Source organism: Vigna angularis, chromosome 8, assembly GCF_016808095.1.
Source record: "Vigna angularis cultivar LongXiaoDou No.4 chromosome 8, ASM1680809v1, whole genome shotgun sequence".
Classification (NCBI taxonomy): Eukaryota; Viridiplantae; Streptophyta; class Magnoliopsida; order Fabales; family Fabaceae; genus Vigna; species Vigna angularis.
Window position 1 is genome coordinate 8,779,232 of NC_068977.1, and position 16,553 is coordinate 8,795,784.

Sequence of the window (16,553 nt, forward strand, 5' to 3'; positions counted from 1 at the left end):
CAAGCTCAATCCTATTCGATCAATGTAATAAATATTCAATTCAATTATGCATTGACTTTTCTTTCATAAACGTAATAAAATTTCAAAGATTACATTTAAAAACATTAAAAAAATTTGTAAACATTCAATATTAGAATTTTGAAATCGTCCACAGTTAATGGGAAAGTCGTTATAATTTTAAAAATGATAGATTGATCATCTATCATCTATAAATAAAATAGATAAACACTGATTAAACCAAGAAAAAAAAAACGTAACCCCGCATTAAACATATATTGGCTAGGTGTTGTCCATCTGAAGCTCTCATATACTTACAATTATATTTTAATTATGAACAAAGGTGGAATACCCTCAATCGTCGCTAAATTGGTGAAGTTCAATCCCAGCCAGATCACAAATAAACGTCAAGAAATCTAATGTCACTCAATTCCAGTACTGCAAATGCTGTATCAGGGCCGAATAATACCTGGGACTAACAATGAAAGGCACTACTCCACTTTTGCTCCCACAAAGCATTAAATGATTCCACGCCCAACTACTACCAATAAATTTCTATATGAAAGGAACGGCGTCATCCTATGCAAAAGGATTTCCCCCAAATGAAGCAACTGGTTCTGGTGTCTGGATGTTCCTGTAAATGTGCAACTCAGTCAATGAATACATACACACGATAGACCACTTCTTTTGACAACATTAGAAGAAAGACAACATTGTAATATACTACTGTATCAAAACCATATATGAAACATGCACAACAGATCTATTAAAGATGGAACTTCGGATATAAATAATCTTTGAAGACAAGTTGCTCAATGAAAGATGTTCATTCAGTGGATCACCAAGCAGCCAACTTCCTCTTCCTTTCAGATCTATATGAAATTCATTCTATATACTGCTGCATGGCCAATCGTATCTACAAAAGGGTGTTTAATGCATAAGCTTGTAGACCAAGATACCATTTACTTGCCTGATACCCTTGTGAGTTTCGTAGTGTAAGTGTCATTTTGATGAATTGATTGTGCACCAATGATATCACTAGATTACAATTACAGCTAAGAAACAGATGCAAAAAGTTTCCAGTCTCGGTAGAAAGAATGATATCCAAAAGCAGAAAACCCATAAATTTCAATAGCTTGCAACCAACATATACAAAAATAAAGACGATGAAAAAAGAAAAGCAGAGGGGAAACGATCTTGTATTCAACTTACTGTATTTGAGAACCTGGTGATTGCACAGCCATGAATGACAAACCACCTAAATCAAATTATCAACACATGAAAAATAGTATTACAGTAAGAAAATTGCATTGAAACAATTATTTGAATTGCATTTACTAGAGTGATATAGAAAACATACTGGATAATTCAAGACAGTAAAGAAATGAAAGTATGTAAGACTAAAATATTTTATTGGACAAATAATGTTTCAATATTCCCTAGATGTTTTCAAGCACTACCTTCTCCAGAAGAGGAAATAAAAGGGGTCACCGTGTTTTGGGGAAGCCAAGATTCAGCTATACCATTATGGAAGGAGGTTGGAAACAGGGAATCTGGCAGTGCATCTTGCAAAGAGCTCATATCAAGAAACTGAAATTGAAATACCAGACGTGTTAGATATAATACGTGACCGAAGGTAAGTCACAATCTCACTGTCTTCTACATCTCATGATTCAAATTGTCATATTGGTATCTTTTCCATAGGCAGTAACACCAGAGTATTGGAATCCATGCAACAAGGATAAACTAAAACCCTTTAGATTTTTTGAGCTGTGCGGTGAAATTTCAATTCAGAACATTAAAATGAACCAGACAGAAAGGCTGCAAGTTATAATGCCAGATTGAAAGGGTTAAAATCACATGCTAGGAACATTGAAGAGAAAGATCACAGGAACTATCACCAATGAGTTAAAATTTTGCAGAAATATCATGTAGGAACCAGTTTAATGAGGTAATACTAGAAATATTAAACAGACAAACAGCTAGCTATTCACTGTTCTTGACATACCATATTGTTGTGAGCTACATCAGATTCATCAGGAAAATCAAATGGATTAGTTGATTTACATTTCGTTCCAATAGGTTCAATGTCTCCCTGAAAGAAGAAAGAGTATTAAAGACCAAATTTTTTTAAAACCTATCACTTTATAAATAAGAAATTTTCAATCAACCTAAGAGAACTAACCATTGAAGGAAGCATGGATGGTGGATATTCTGAATCATTGACATGCGATGGGATGTCATGATTTTCAAATGCATCAACCGGGACAATGCCTTTAACGCCATCACTTTTGGACCCCTGATTTTTTAAAAAGGAAAAGGTGGGTGAGTGAATAAAATAGGAGAGCTTGTGAATTCTACAAGCTCATAATGTAATTAAGGATAAGTATAACAACCTCAGACTCTCTTAATCCCAAAATTTGATTATCAGCTGAGGGAAAATTGTGCAATTGTAATCCTTGACTTAGGGCATCCACAGGATGATGGCCACCAGAATCTTCAAATGCATTCCATGGCTATACAAAGTACAAAAAACACATGAAACCTTACACAAGTTTTTAATGTACTCCATGAGATCTTTCAATTCAACCAGGAACAAATGCAACGGTGTCCATAAAATTATTCATTTCTGAACAGACACAACATACAAAACCTTAAATAAGTTTCAATCTATTCTATAATATCTTGAAATTTCTCCACAAAAAAAGAAGCAAGGGAAACAAATTTCCTTCATAAGAATCCAAAACCAGCCATTGACCAAAAACTCTTGTACTTACTTGAGTGTTTGCTGATATAGCGGAAACTTGTTCTTCACTATTCCACACACCATCATTCCATAAATTAGATGTAAGTGAAGAATGTATACTGCCACTTGAAAATTCAAAAGATGGCCATTGTGTGTTTGCATTTGAAGTGGAAAACGGATCAAATCTTTCTTGTAAAGATTTAGCACTTAAGGGTACAGTAGCTGGAATTTCCATTTGTGCAGTGGATGAGGTGCTCTGAGGCATGTCAAAAGTTGCCCATCCTTCATTTTTAGGGACAGATAAATCCAGTGCCTTTTCATTTGAGTTTACAGTGGAAGGCTTCTCAGAGAGATCCGCAAAAAATTCAATGGATGCAGGTTGGGATGCTTGAGGAAGTTGATTGTCATTGAAAAATGGAACTGCAGATGAAAAGGATGATTGAAACAGATCCACTGTTGGAGCTTGAGATGCCGCTGCTGCTGATTCAAATGGTGCCTTGGAGAGGTCCATGCTAACAGATCTTGTAGGACCAGGTGGTCGTGGGATGCCAAATGCTTTATTCTGAAGTGGTTCTGAAGGTTGAACTGGTTCAGAGAAAAAATCAACTAAACTGCCAGAATTATAAGATCTCAAGGATGAAATTTTGTTGTCTCCTGATTGTTCTGATGCAGTTATCTGAGGTATGAGTGCAAATTAATATCATGCAAAGAGAAAACACCCAATCAGCTTTCTACAGAAACAAGGCCACAAAACAAGGACTTGGAAAGTGCAATAAACACGATCATTAACAGAGAATATTCACCAAGTAGTTTGAATCTATGTTTTAAATCCCTGATAACAGAGTGTAGTGGTCAGCCTAGAAATGCTTTAGTAAGATAGCATCCAATGGCATAACTATTATTTTAAATTTGTTTATAGTTCATATAAAGTACACAATACACATTAGTTCTCAAAAGTGATAAAAACTGCCCAATATTACTAAATTCAAACCTGATATTAGTTTATTATTTTCAGTATTACTAGATCTACAGATTTCAATTTTGAAATTAAAATCCCAAAAATAGCCAAAAAAAAATTCCCTAACGTCTCTGTTCAGAACTGCACCTCTATAGCACCACAATGTTTCAGTAACGCAGCCAGCTATTTGGTCTTCTACCGCAGCTAAACTAAATTGCTCTGTGTCTGCTATATAAAACCTGGGTTTGAAGAATACTCATGCTAAGCTCATGGTTATTTTAGAAAGGTGATATTTGGATGTTTGGAGTTAAACAAGAGGTAGTAATGGAAAACACCATATCTCAACATTTTAATACATCTCTGAATGGTGCTGACCAATCAAAAAATCCATTCTTAATAAGACACTTGAACTCAATTTTCTCTCTGTACCAGATTTGTTATCCTGCTGCCCTGAAAAGTTGATCTGATTATCTCCACAAATCCCAAAATGTAATGCTTCACTAGTAATATTTTTATTATTCCTTGACAAAAATAAAAATAACTTTAGATACATAATTTTACATGATAATAATTTTCATTATAAACTAGAAACAGCTTGCAAGCAAAATATGTTTTTTATTCATATAGGAACAGAATATTCCAATTGTCTGATACCTGTGGAGGACGAAATCCATTTCCATCTCTCTTGGCATTGACATTATTTTCCAGAGATGCATTTCTTGCGTGGTACCACACATCTTCACTCGAACTGGAACCAGAGCGCCTTTGATAGGATGGACTGCTAATCTTAATATCTTTATAGGAATTGGGAGACTGAACATCAGATTTGAATTGTTCGCCACCACTAAAAACAGAAAAGTCAGAAATTCTTGGACCAGATCCTTCATTTGCAAATCTGTCATCATATGCATGATCACTGAAGCGGCCAGGACTGTAGATAATACTAGATATTTTCCCTTCATATCGAGCTTTATCTGAACCAGGCTTCCTGGTGAGTGCAGCTGCTTGTTTTCCATACTTCCGATCCTCATACTGATAATCATATGGAGGACTTTGAGAAAATGAATGATAAGAACTGGCACGCCTAACCTCATCTTCATGAATTCCAGGGCTCTACAGTTAATTGCAAATATAAATGTTCAGCAATTAACCAAAGGATTAAATTAACTTGGACTACAAGTATAGTTAATGCAATTAATTATGTAAAGCTGTTTACCTTAGTAATTGCTAAGGCACCATATACTTCATTACATTGACAAATTTAAGTTTCATTAAATAATTATATGCATAATAGTAAGAAAAAGATCAGTGTGATTGATCATCTTCATTTTTTTATTTCTGCAAAATGAATTGAATAGAACAATTATAATAATAATATTACTATAATTTATAATTTATTATTATTATATATTTAGAACAAGGAAAGCCCAAAAACTATCATAAACCACAAAAATATTTCGAGAAATGCAGGGGAAGAATAAGCAATGCTACTCTGGAGAAAAAAAAACAGTATTTAAGTATATATTGCCTGTGCATCTCTTGGGGGCTTTTCTGAAGACTTCACTGCAGCATATCTTCCATCCACATATACACTCTTTATAAATTCCCTTACTTTATCAACATTGCTGCAAAAAGCATGAGATCATAATACACAATAAGTAAAACATATTAATAGGGGTACATCAAAGGTTACTTAAATAGCTTTAACAGCAAACCATGCAATAATTATACCTGTTATCTGGCAACCGCTGCCTTTGGAAGTCCCAATTTTTCAAGTATATTTCCCTTGCACGCTAAGTTAAAGAGCCACAGTGAAATCTTATTTCAACAATGAAACATAGCCACATTTCAAAGTCGAAAAGAAGAAAATTCACCCTTTTACCTGGTTACCCCCAATTTGAAGAGCATCGACTTCTTGCGAAGTGAACTTTGCCATTGAGACAGACTTCACACGATGAGTAAACTCACGACTGCATGACATAAAAATAATCAGGTGATTTTGAGAATAATGCAATATGTAGAATTACTACAACAACAATCACAAACATGCCCTTTCTAACTAGATGAATTTGACACCAAGAAAAACATTAAAAGGAATACTAAATTGATTATATTATAAAGCATAACCGATCACTATTCTAGACACAGAAACAAAGCTTAATATTGATTATAAGATTAATTCATATTATATGAACATAGTTTAATATACTAAACATACAAGGCTTTCACTTTTTCTATGATTTCAACCCATGTTAAAATGTTCAAAAGTAAAGCAGAAATTTATAAGAAGACCATTATGGAATTAAATATTTTCACAAATTATTAAGAAGTACTGCAGGACACAGTTTCTTTTTATTAAAAAAACAGAAAGAAATTAGTGTAGTTAGCGGAATAATGCACGTTCATGATTATTTTCCACCACAAGAGTATCTAACATTCAATGACATTCATGTTCTGACTTAAAAGTACATATAAAAAATTAGCCTAAACTTGACACCAAGCCTTAATTTATTTTTTTTTCTGAATCAAAATCCCATCTCCTTCAATCATTGAGGACTGACAAGGAAACCAAAGGAAGAAACATAAACAAGATAATAAAGTGAAAAGGAACTCACTGTATTCCACTGCATGTCATGCAAATGAAAGTCCAAAAACTTGTACATACATATTGTGGTCCCTGTAAAAGTGACGGGAGATGCATTAGCTAGAAACCATCACATAACAATGACAAAAATGGTTCACAAGTTATTTTCTCAACTACTCTCTAGCAAAAGAGTAAAACATCATATAAACATCATTCTGGTAACTTGTCCAATCCTTCTAAGTTCTCAACAACCATTCCCACTTCAACTGAAAGGCTTAAGACTTGTTCAACTTCAAATTAATCATAAAAGCCAAAGCCCAAAACTTAAGAAACTACAACACAGTTTCACTAAAGCAAAGAGAAAAACGAAAATCAAATTCAAATACAGGAGTTGAATTTACCAAGCTGTTGCAGTTGATACATCTTCGATTTGGGGGAAGCTTCATGAGACCTCTGATAATTTTCTCATTCTTCTCTTCTTCCTTTCTGCTTCCCATCACCAAACCCCAAATCAGAAACAAATAAACCCTAGAAACTGCAATCGAAGTCACAGCGAGAGAAAAAAATGAGAATATTCAAACTTCCGAAACAGAGAACGGATTTTTTCCACCACCAAATGGTGGTGGCAGCGTTCGATCTAGGGTTTTGGGGTTCCTGAATTGGGGAAAGGTAGAAGGCGAAGAACCCAAAAACCCTTTGTGAGTTGTTTGGTTCACATAAAATGGGTGATCCAGGGAACAGGAAAATACAAGTAAGAGAAACTTTGCTTTGTCACGTTTTTTAAATTTAAATTTTGTCGGATGTTTTACATGAATGTTACCAATAATTTTATTTTGACATAAAGTGATAAACCATATTATTTTTCTTTCATGACATAAGTCATAATGTATTATATTACACAGCTCAATGACAAAAATGCCAACAGTACAGAGTTGAACAGCACTAATTAAGAAAATAAAAATTAGGTAAAAACATGTTTTTTAATTAAAAAATATTATATGACAAAAAATATATTTATTTTTCTTTATTCATACTTGCTTTACTCTTAATCATAATTTTTTAAGACATATTAATAAAATAATATAAGTTATTTGATTATTGATTACATATCTAAAGCTTTGCCTTATTTGTCCTTAACGAGCTTTATTAAGGAGTTAATTTGTTTCTTGATTGGAGGGAACAAGGTTCTGATCCTGTATTGTATGATTTGAATCTTGAATTCAATGTTTTTTTATTATTAAACAAAATAATATTAGAAATATTTTATAATAAATAATAATGGAAATGGATTTGTAATTTACTCTTGCTTTTTTATTTTGTAAGTTATATTTATAAACCAACTTTTAATTTTTATTATTTGAAAATATGTAACATCTCAATTTAATAGAAACTATCATAATGAAACATAACATAAATGTTAAAAGAACAACTAGGTAAAATAAACCTTTCACAAGAAAGATATCTACTTTTGTAGATCCATCTAAATACACATCTATTTCACCCTCACCACTCGTTAGAGCAACTGTAAAGAGTTTTTCTTAAAATCACACCAATTAGGTGATCATTGCAAAAGAGAAGAACAACACAAAAGCAAGGATAAGCTCAATACAAGACAAATCATATCACCTTTATAACATAGCATACGCAAATCATTTATATCACATACATCAACCCAAACATCTTAATATACAAAGACCTAGACTGACTATCCGGATATTGTATGGAATGTCGAGTTACAGAGGTTCTTGCACTTGTGGTAGTCTCTACTGCTCTACAGAGTCATTGCCAATGTTAGTCCTCAAACGCCCCTTTGCCAAATGAAGAAAGGCCCCTCAGGATCGAACCTCCTACTATTCTCACGACATGACTCTTCATTCTCTACTTGAGCATGGATGATCATTAGAATGTCAGAATAAACCCTAGCTTAACTTCAGTCATTCATACTATCAATACTTGAAACCATCACCAAAAAGTTCCTCCTTCGAACTCATTTTCACAACTTTGAAACCATTGATATCACTTCACATTTACATTGAATCCATTTGAAACCATATACACATATCCTTCACTTTCACATAGCATAATATATCAATCACACCTTAAAGTACCAATATAATTATCTTTTATTAAGAAAATAAGAGAAAAGAACACAAAATTGATCATCATTATATAACATACATAATCATATACATAACCTTGTTTCCAATTCAAATTATAAATCAATTCATACTTTACAATAAGTATTATAAATCAATCATTCAAACAATCACATACATTGAATACACCTTAAGGAGTATATAAAAACTTAGTTGAAAATATGATATTTTCACTCAACCACCAAATCTGTTCGCTTAGCTAAAAGTGTCTGACAGGCCACTCGCTCAGCCACCATGACTCGCTCTACGAATACAAAATAGTGAGTTATACTCGCTCAATGACTACACTCACTCAACGGTTGCATTCGCTTAGCTACAAGTGTTCTGCTCGCTCAATGGATACACTTGCTCAGCTAGATTGCATAATTCTACAACACCAAAACTGAATAATTTGCACCTTCAACCCCTCATGACTTACTATGCATCTTTCCCAACTTCTAACACTCATAGGTTGTATTCTAAACTAAAACGAACCTAAACATATTTGTATCATCCAACTTAAACTAGTTCTTAACTGTTTTACAACCAGAGTTTAACTTAAAAATAATTAAAACCTCTCTTTAGAGACCAAAATTTAGTTCTACAAGTTCTAGCTCATTTTTTTATCAAATATAGGTGAAGGTTGAGGGGGAGGCAATTGGTACTGGTCATCATTTGAGCTTATTGGAATAATAGATGCTATCAGAGGAGTGCTTGAGGACATATCTTTAGACTGTATTTGAGAATAACATGTAATGATTATACATTTCCTTTTGGGAGGAGGCTCAACAACAGTCGCTTCCTTAGACGCTTGGGAGCGTTTCTTGGACATTTGGGAGAAAGACTAGAGTTGCTTAGTGGCAAGTCAATTATCAGAGTTTGATTTCTCTTCAGGACGCTCCATGGTGGAAGAAGGTTTCTTTAGCTTCTTTGCCTTTTTTTGTTTTGAAGCTGCAGGTCGAGGGCACTTAGTAGACACTCCACCCTTGGATGCTAAGATCATTTGCACAAAAGGTGCAAAGTGTTCACTAGACGCAATTACATTAGATGTTGTTAGAGACTGTTGAGCTTTAGATGTTGCTTCCTTTTCTTTTTCAAGAAGCCTCTTCCTACCATAATCTAGTTTAATGTGGAGACACTTCGATTCCATCTTTGTGATGTACAACGTCTTATAGAGGCTTGATACTTTGAGCATCTTCTTCTTTTCTGGGTTAATGTGAGGATGGGTCAACCTGTTGACATTGAGTAGAAGTATTTTGTGCAATTTCTTTGCCTCCAACTACATCTACCTCACATTGCTTATGTTAAACTTCTTTCCTCAAAAAGCATTATTCACCAATATGTTGTTCCTTACTGGAACAAGAATATTTGGAGATATTAGGTGCTTAATGACCTTCTACTCAACAATCAAATTGTACACCAACAAGGAACAACAACAATTGAGCACATCCTCGTCCAAGTTTTTGATTGAGCGGATGAAATGGATGAATATGATGTGTGGAAAGTTGAAGGGCAACCTAGTCATCATATGGTAGATGGAAAATCTACCAAGCTCCATGATGAGAATCCAAACACTACTACAAAATTGGTCATAGATAGTGCTTTCTTAAAAAAGCGCTATCTATTAACGTGCGGATAGCGCTTATTTAAATAAGCGTTATTTATTGTCATAGGAATAGATAGCGCTTTTCTAAATAAGCGCTATCTATAGGTGATTAATATTTTTTTTAATTTATTATTTAAAATAGACTAATAGATAGCGCTTTGTTACAAAAGCGCTATCTATTTAAGCACAATAGATAGATAAAAGCGTTGTCTATTGTATTAAAATAGTTAACGGCTTTATCTATTGGGTGTTTAAAAGAAATTTTAAAAAAAGATTTGAGTCTGAGTCCTTTTTTCACTCGAGAGCTTCTTGCGTTTTCTCTCGAGAGCTTCTTGCGTTTTCCCTCGAGAGCTTCTTGCGTTTTCGTGGAGCTTCTTTTCACTCTGAAACAAATTTTCCCCTTTCCCCTAAATTTGAGATTTTTTCCCAGTTTCACTTCCCCCCGTTTCACTTCCCATTTTCACCCAAGTTTTACTTCCGATTTTCGCCCTAATTTCACCTCAGATTTTCGCCAAGTTTCACGCTACGCGTTCGTTCCAAACCTGCGGTGGAGCAAGGCGGTGTTGCGTTGGTGGAGCAAGTCGCCCGCGGTGGCCAGGTATTTCTTGTGTGTTGATTATGGGTATGATAATTGACTGGTTGTGATTAGTGGTTGATTGTTGTGTGTTTGTCTTTGTTTAAATCGAGTAGAGTTGGGGGTAGAGGGCTCGCGATGCATTCATTGTCTTCTCGTCTTCCCTACAACATTTTAGGGTATAATGCGAGTGAGAGAACGGGGCAACGACAAAAATTGCGAGACGAACACTTTTGAGGTTTTAGAAGTGGTTTTCGAGTGTTAGTGAGTGGTACTGAGAGAACGAGTGCAATGTGGCCAGAGAATGGGAATTTAGAGGTAGAGAATGAGCGTCGGGATGGAGAATGAGAGATACGCCGTGGTAGGAAAGTCAAAACAGGTATGGGGAGCTAAACTGTTCTATGGTTGTTTAAGTATTTTAATTGTGTTTTTGTGTTCTATTTTTGGTTTGGGAATGTATGGATACGACTTGTAGGTTGTGTATAACTTTGATTCTAATGAATGTGGGTACTATACAGTTTAATATATTCAGTTAGGCATTTAATATTGACATGAAAATAATCTGGAAAACTTATAGATGATGAATGCTCTATTTTTTTAAAAAAAGGAATAATGAGTAAAAGGCTTAAACAAAATAGTTGCTGACTTTGATAGTGAGTTGAATTTAGTGTGTCTATAATTCTGAAGTTTTTGTAAAAGGGTATGGTGTGATTGTTGTTTGTCCAGTATTGTTGATCTCAAACAGAAAATGTTAAACTCTGGAACCGTTGGTTGTTTCTAAAGTAATGTTAATTTGTGAAATGTTGAGTATTGGTCTAAAACAAGAAGTAGTGTAAATGGAGTAAATTGTGATTGCGTAATTACTTGACAGACTTTGAAATTACGTGAGATTCGGGAATATTGTATTGTTTGGAACGTTTTATTTTAAATTGAAAATGAACTTATAAGCAAAGAAATGTCTATTATATCAATCAATGCTCAGGTTGGATATTTTTATAATGTGATTATGCTTTTCGTGTTTGAGCATGGTTGATATGCATTTATGTTTAGAGTTAAATTAAAATATGAATGGTTGTATGAACTGAATTGAGTTACACTAAAACCTGATTAGGTAGTTCAGAAACTTGTTATGCTTTACTCACCTGTTAATCAATTAAAGGAAACAGATCTGTTTTGGGGTGGTAGTAGGCAAAAGCTGAATGAAGTTTTATAATGAGATATTAGGGGCTGGTGGATTACACCACATTTCGGGTACCTATATTTGGTTACAAGTAGGTTTATAACAATAATGGAGTTTGACAAGATGAGGTAGGATTTATGCAAGTCAATTTTAATAAAGTGGGGTACAAAGATGAGCCATTTATTTTAGCATCACAAGCTCAACAAATTTTTTATGTCACTGATCCAGTTGATGTGAATTGGTCAATTGTGTTGTTGACCAATAAATTAAATGATCCTTCCAATGATGATATAGAGGATGAAGATACAAATATTGACGATGATCCTTTGTATCAAATATCATATGATAAAGATCCAATAACAGATGATATCTTGTACATGAGAGATGATCATGACTAAGGAATTTGGATAAATCCATCATTTTGTGTCCATAAGAAACCTAAGTCTTTAAACTTCAATTCAAAGAAAAAAGGTTGGATTTATAAATTTTTATTCTTATGTTTATCCCTTTTCATTGATGTTAAAACTTTTATTTATCTTAATCACTTTTATTACAGGTAAATGACAACTCCTACTGAAGATGATATTCCTTCTCCCAACGAAGCTAAAGGGAAGAAAGGTATAATGATTATGAAGAAGATCGTTCGAGCCAGAAGTGAGGGGCAAAAATTAGAGGTAATGGACATAGTATATTTTTTGGTATATTAGATATGCTACTTTCCTAATTATTGTTCAATATGTACTTATTCATATTATTAGGTTTCATGGAATGCAAAAGGTCAACCCATTGAACCTGGTGGCACAAACTTCATCAGTTATCTTGGATCCATGGTTCGAGCAAATGTGCCAATAACTTATGATGATTGGAAAGATTCAAGTTTGGATGCCTATAAAGAGATAATTTGGAATGATATACAAGTAATGTTTACTACTTATATCTACTTATTTTAAATGTATGTGTTATGATTTCCAAACTGTCTTTTTTTCTAAGTACTTTTTTGGACAGCTAACATTCAATGTAGATACATGTTGCAAGACCTTTGTATTAAGGAAGGCAGAGTTGTTGCTTAGGAGTTTTAGGACTTCCTTGGCCCATAAATATCTAAAGGATGACAAAGGAGATTATTTAGAGAATCCTCCTATTCAACCTCCTGCGAAGTATGCATCCATTGTTAGTGAGGACATTTGGAGATAATTCATTACAAAACGTATGGGTAAAAGTTTCAAGATAATGTATACTATTTATATATAATATATTTATCTTTTAATTCTTGAGCATATGATTTGTTTATTATCTTTCTTTTTAGGAAAAAAAGCATACAAAATAAGAAAAGAGCATCAAGCTCCAAGTACCCTTGTAGGGACTCTCGTAAGAGGTATTACCCGCATAGAACAAGATATGGTAAGTCATTTTCGTTAGTCTCTGAAATTTGGTTGTGGATGTAGTAAAATATGTTAATTTTAACATGTGTTGTTTCTATTTTAGTTAATTTATAGTTTGATGGTTTAGATGGCGTAATTCTGGAAAGTTTACGATATTTTCGTTTGAGTATGATGTGTGCATATAGTTTGAACGTATGAATCTGTGGAGATTGAAGAAAAAATGGTACTCTGTAATTTGAATTAAATCCTATGAAATTTGATGCTTAGGAGACTGGTACATAGGTAGTATGTGGGTTCTGGAAAAAATAGATTTGTTCACTATTTAGTTTTAATAACTGAAAATGAATGCTTTGCTTAAGTGAGTCTTAACTACCTCTTCAATACTAAAACTTAAATAACTTAGGCCCCTACACTAGTTTTCTACTCTTATTCTAAAAAGAAATAAAATCCATACAACCAAGTCCCCCCACGGTATCATCAACACCTAACCATCTTTTTATCTTCAAAGAAACAAAACACAAACACTCCAAGCTACTTCCTTGAAGCACACACACTGAGGAGTACAAAATTTAACTCTTTCTATCTCTCCATCAACCTCGCAGGACCCACCCTACAAAAGTGCCTACACTCCATTCCTTTCAGTAAGCTCTCCCATGAAATCCTCTTTCTCATCATTGGAATCACATCTTTTTATCCAGGCTTTTGCACCAAACTAAGCATATTTGCCTAGAATATTACGTAAATGGGCAAATTTTGACCAAATATGAAGTCGTGGGGGGCCAAAACGACTTCAAATGAAGAAGTCGTGCCCCCCCTGCACGACTTCACACTGTTCATTTGACCAGTGGTGAAGTCGTGCACCCCAAAAATGACTTCTGGGTGCTGTAATCGATTACAAGATACTGGTAATCGATTACACAATGTTGAAATCGTGAACCCCTTGCACGACTTCAGTGTAGTAGGCAAAAATGCTACTGGTAATCGATTACGATTAAGTGTGCAAGAACCACCCTGGTAAGCGATTACAAGCTTGTTGTAATCGATTACTAGTGTGTTGTGGTTGGTTTATGAAAATTTCTATTGTGTTGTAAAGCATTATTTGAAGTTAATTATGTGTAATGATTTGAATATTTGTAAGCACACATTGTTGTTGATGACATTGTGATGTATTGTTATGTATAGGAAGAGTAATTAATTTAATGTAAATAGAACAAAGAAAGTAAAATCATAACACAAAATCATAAATGAAATTTGTAGTCTTTTATTGAATTCAAAATGCAATACAAAAGGAAGAAGCTTAAATTAAAAAAAAACGACAGTACACATTAAAAGGTATCTAGGAAGATGATCCACCATGTGGACCAAAATGACGACGCAGATAGTCAATGTTGTGCTCCACATGCTCAACTCGAGCATCAATAGTATCAAAGCGGTCACCCATGTTCAGCTCCAATTGTTCAAATCTTGCATTCATGCTTTCATTCAGTGTATTGAAGCTGTCCCCAACAAATGTTCGGAGATCGTTGATCCCCCTTATGACGTCATCAAATGAAGTAGTTTGTTGTTGAACAAGTGGTGGTGGTGGTTGTAGTTGAGGAGGTGCTTGATTTTGATGTTGAGGTAGAGGAGGAGAATTTCTGTGGACCCATCTGTTGTTAGCGTTTCTGGTCAATCCAAATGACTGTATCACTCCTCCTGATATTGTGGTATGCCTACTAGGTGGGACATATATTTCATCCTCCAATTGAATTTGAAAATGTTCTAGGATCCGGGTGACCAAAATTGGATATGGTAAAGGAGCACCTGGCCTCAAAGCCTTCTTCATCCTATGTCGGATGAGATGGGTCCAGTTTATCTGCTTTGTCATCATTATTATCCACATTTATTGAGATGGCACAAACAATTCGGAATCAGAATACAATGGTAGTAAGGTTCCCTCCACCAATTTATTGACGAAGCATTAATGCCCATACGAACAACTTCACATGCTTGACAAGATGGGATGTACAACAACTATGACAAATGAGTGGTGCAACGTCAAGGAATCTTGAAATCTGCAGAGGTGAAGAGAGGCATGCATAATGAATAGCACACCTAAGACCAAAGGTCAAGTCTAAGGTGAAGTACATATGTAATACTTTAATTAATAATCCAAACACTACGTTATTATCATTATAATTATTATAAGATCTTATACATGGCCCAAAATATTTTATTTTTTAAATTAAATGTATCTAAGTTTCACAAATTATTTTTGAATTTTTAAGCATTTTTTAAAAGTTAAAAACTAATTTTTGTAAATAAAAAAGGATGTAAATAAAAATAAGAAAGGGAAAAGTGAAGTCGTGTACCCCCTGCACGACTTCATTAGGTGAAGTCGTGTACCCCTTGCACGACTTCTTTAGGTGAAGTCGTGTACCCCCTGCACGACTTCACTTTTTCCATTTTTTTAAAATTTAAATCATATTTCAAAAATTTTATTTTTACAAATTTGACATTATTGAAATACTAAATTATTTTCATCTAAACTGTAAATTATTTATTTCTTAACAAGTAAAAAAAATATTCTCTCAACATCTATAAGTAATACAAAAAACGTGTCATGAAATTTAAATGATATATCATACCACTACCTATTACTTTATACGGAATCTCAAATTGTGTTCCTATACATCGCCTATAAGTTACTGAATGCATGCAACCCTATACATATATGACACTACTCTATTGTTGCCCAGTACTTCCCTACTTCAAACCGTAACACCTACAATGCACAAAATAACCTTCACACTTCAAATTTCATTATATATATGAATCTTTCAACAATCCATCTTCTCATCCAAATTCCACTACCAACAAATCTCATTCAACTCCAATCTTATTTTTTCTCCCACACATCTATTTCTTGATGGCATCGGGGAACTTTGCACCATCTTCATCATCGCAAATCATTGACGAACAACCTTTGATATTAGATAATGTTGATGAATTCAGCATCGATGATGAATTAGATAACATACTTCAAGAGGACAACAATGACGACGACCACATCACACAATCATCTGAACATGTCATTCCAGAGTTGAATGAACGTATTCAGTTCTAGTCAAAGGAGGAAACTATTGCTGGAATCAAACATTATCACATCACCAACGGTTACAAATACACCGTTGTTGAATCGAAGCCCAACATTTATGTTATTCGTTGTGTGGAATACCACAATTCATCGATTTAGGTATTACTACAAACATTTTTAATACACTTTTACTTTTATAATTTTGTAACATTATTCTAAACTTTATTTATTTATTACGTCATTACAACTTACGAGGTCAAACAACCAACTTTCACGGCAAAACTTACTGCACTAAGAAACCAATACCCACAACAA

At 34.0% G+C, this 16,553-nt stretch overlaps 1 protein-coding gene across 1 annotated transcript; it reads right to left on the reverse strand.

Annotated features, from left to right (window-relative positions):
• Positions 1 to 232: 232 nt before the first annotated feature.
• LOC108345893 (probable ADP-ribosylation factor GTPase-activating protein AGD14) lies at positions 233 to 7,033 on the reverse strand. The gene is made up of 13 exons (XM_017584735.2): positions 6,687 to 7,033; positions 6,317 to 6,378; positions 5,584 to 5,671; positions 5,433 to 5,494; positions 5,230 to 5,326; positions 4,356 to 4,814; positions 2,775 to 3,419; positions 2,394 to 2,513; positions 2,183 to 2,296; positions 2,006 to 2,092; positions 1,458 to 1,587; positions 1,210 to 1,255; positions 233 to 631 (listed from the first exon to the last, which is right to left on the reverse strand). Exons 1-13 carry the CDS (start codon positions 6,780 to 6,782, stop codon positions 577 to 579), a joined length of 2,061 nt encoding a protein of 686 aa, XP_017440224.1. The 5' UTR covers positions 6,783 to 7,033; the 3' UTR covers positions 233 to 576.
• Positions 7,034 to 16,553: the final 9,520 nt, after the last annotated feature.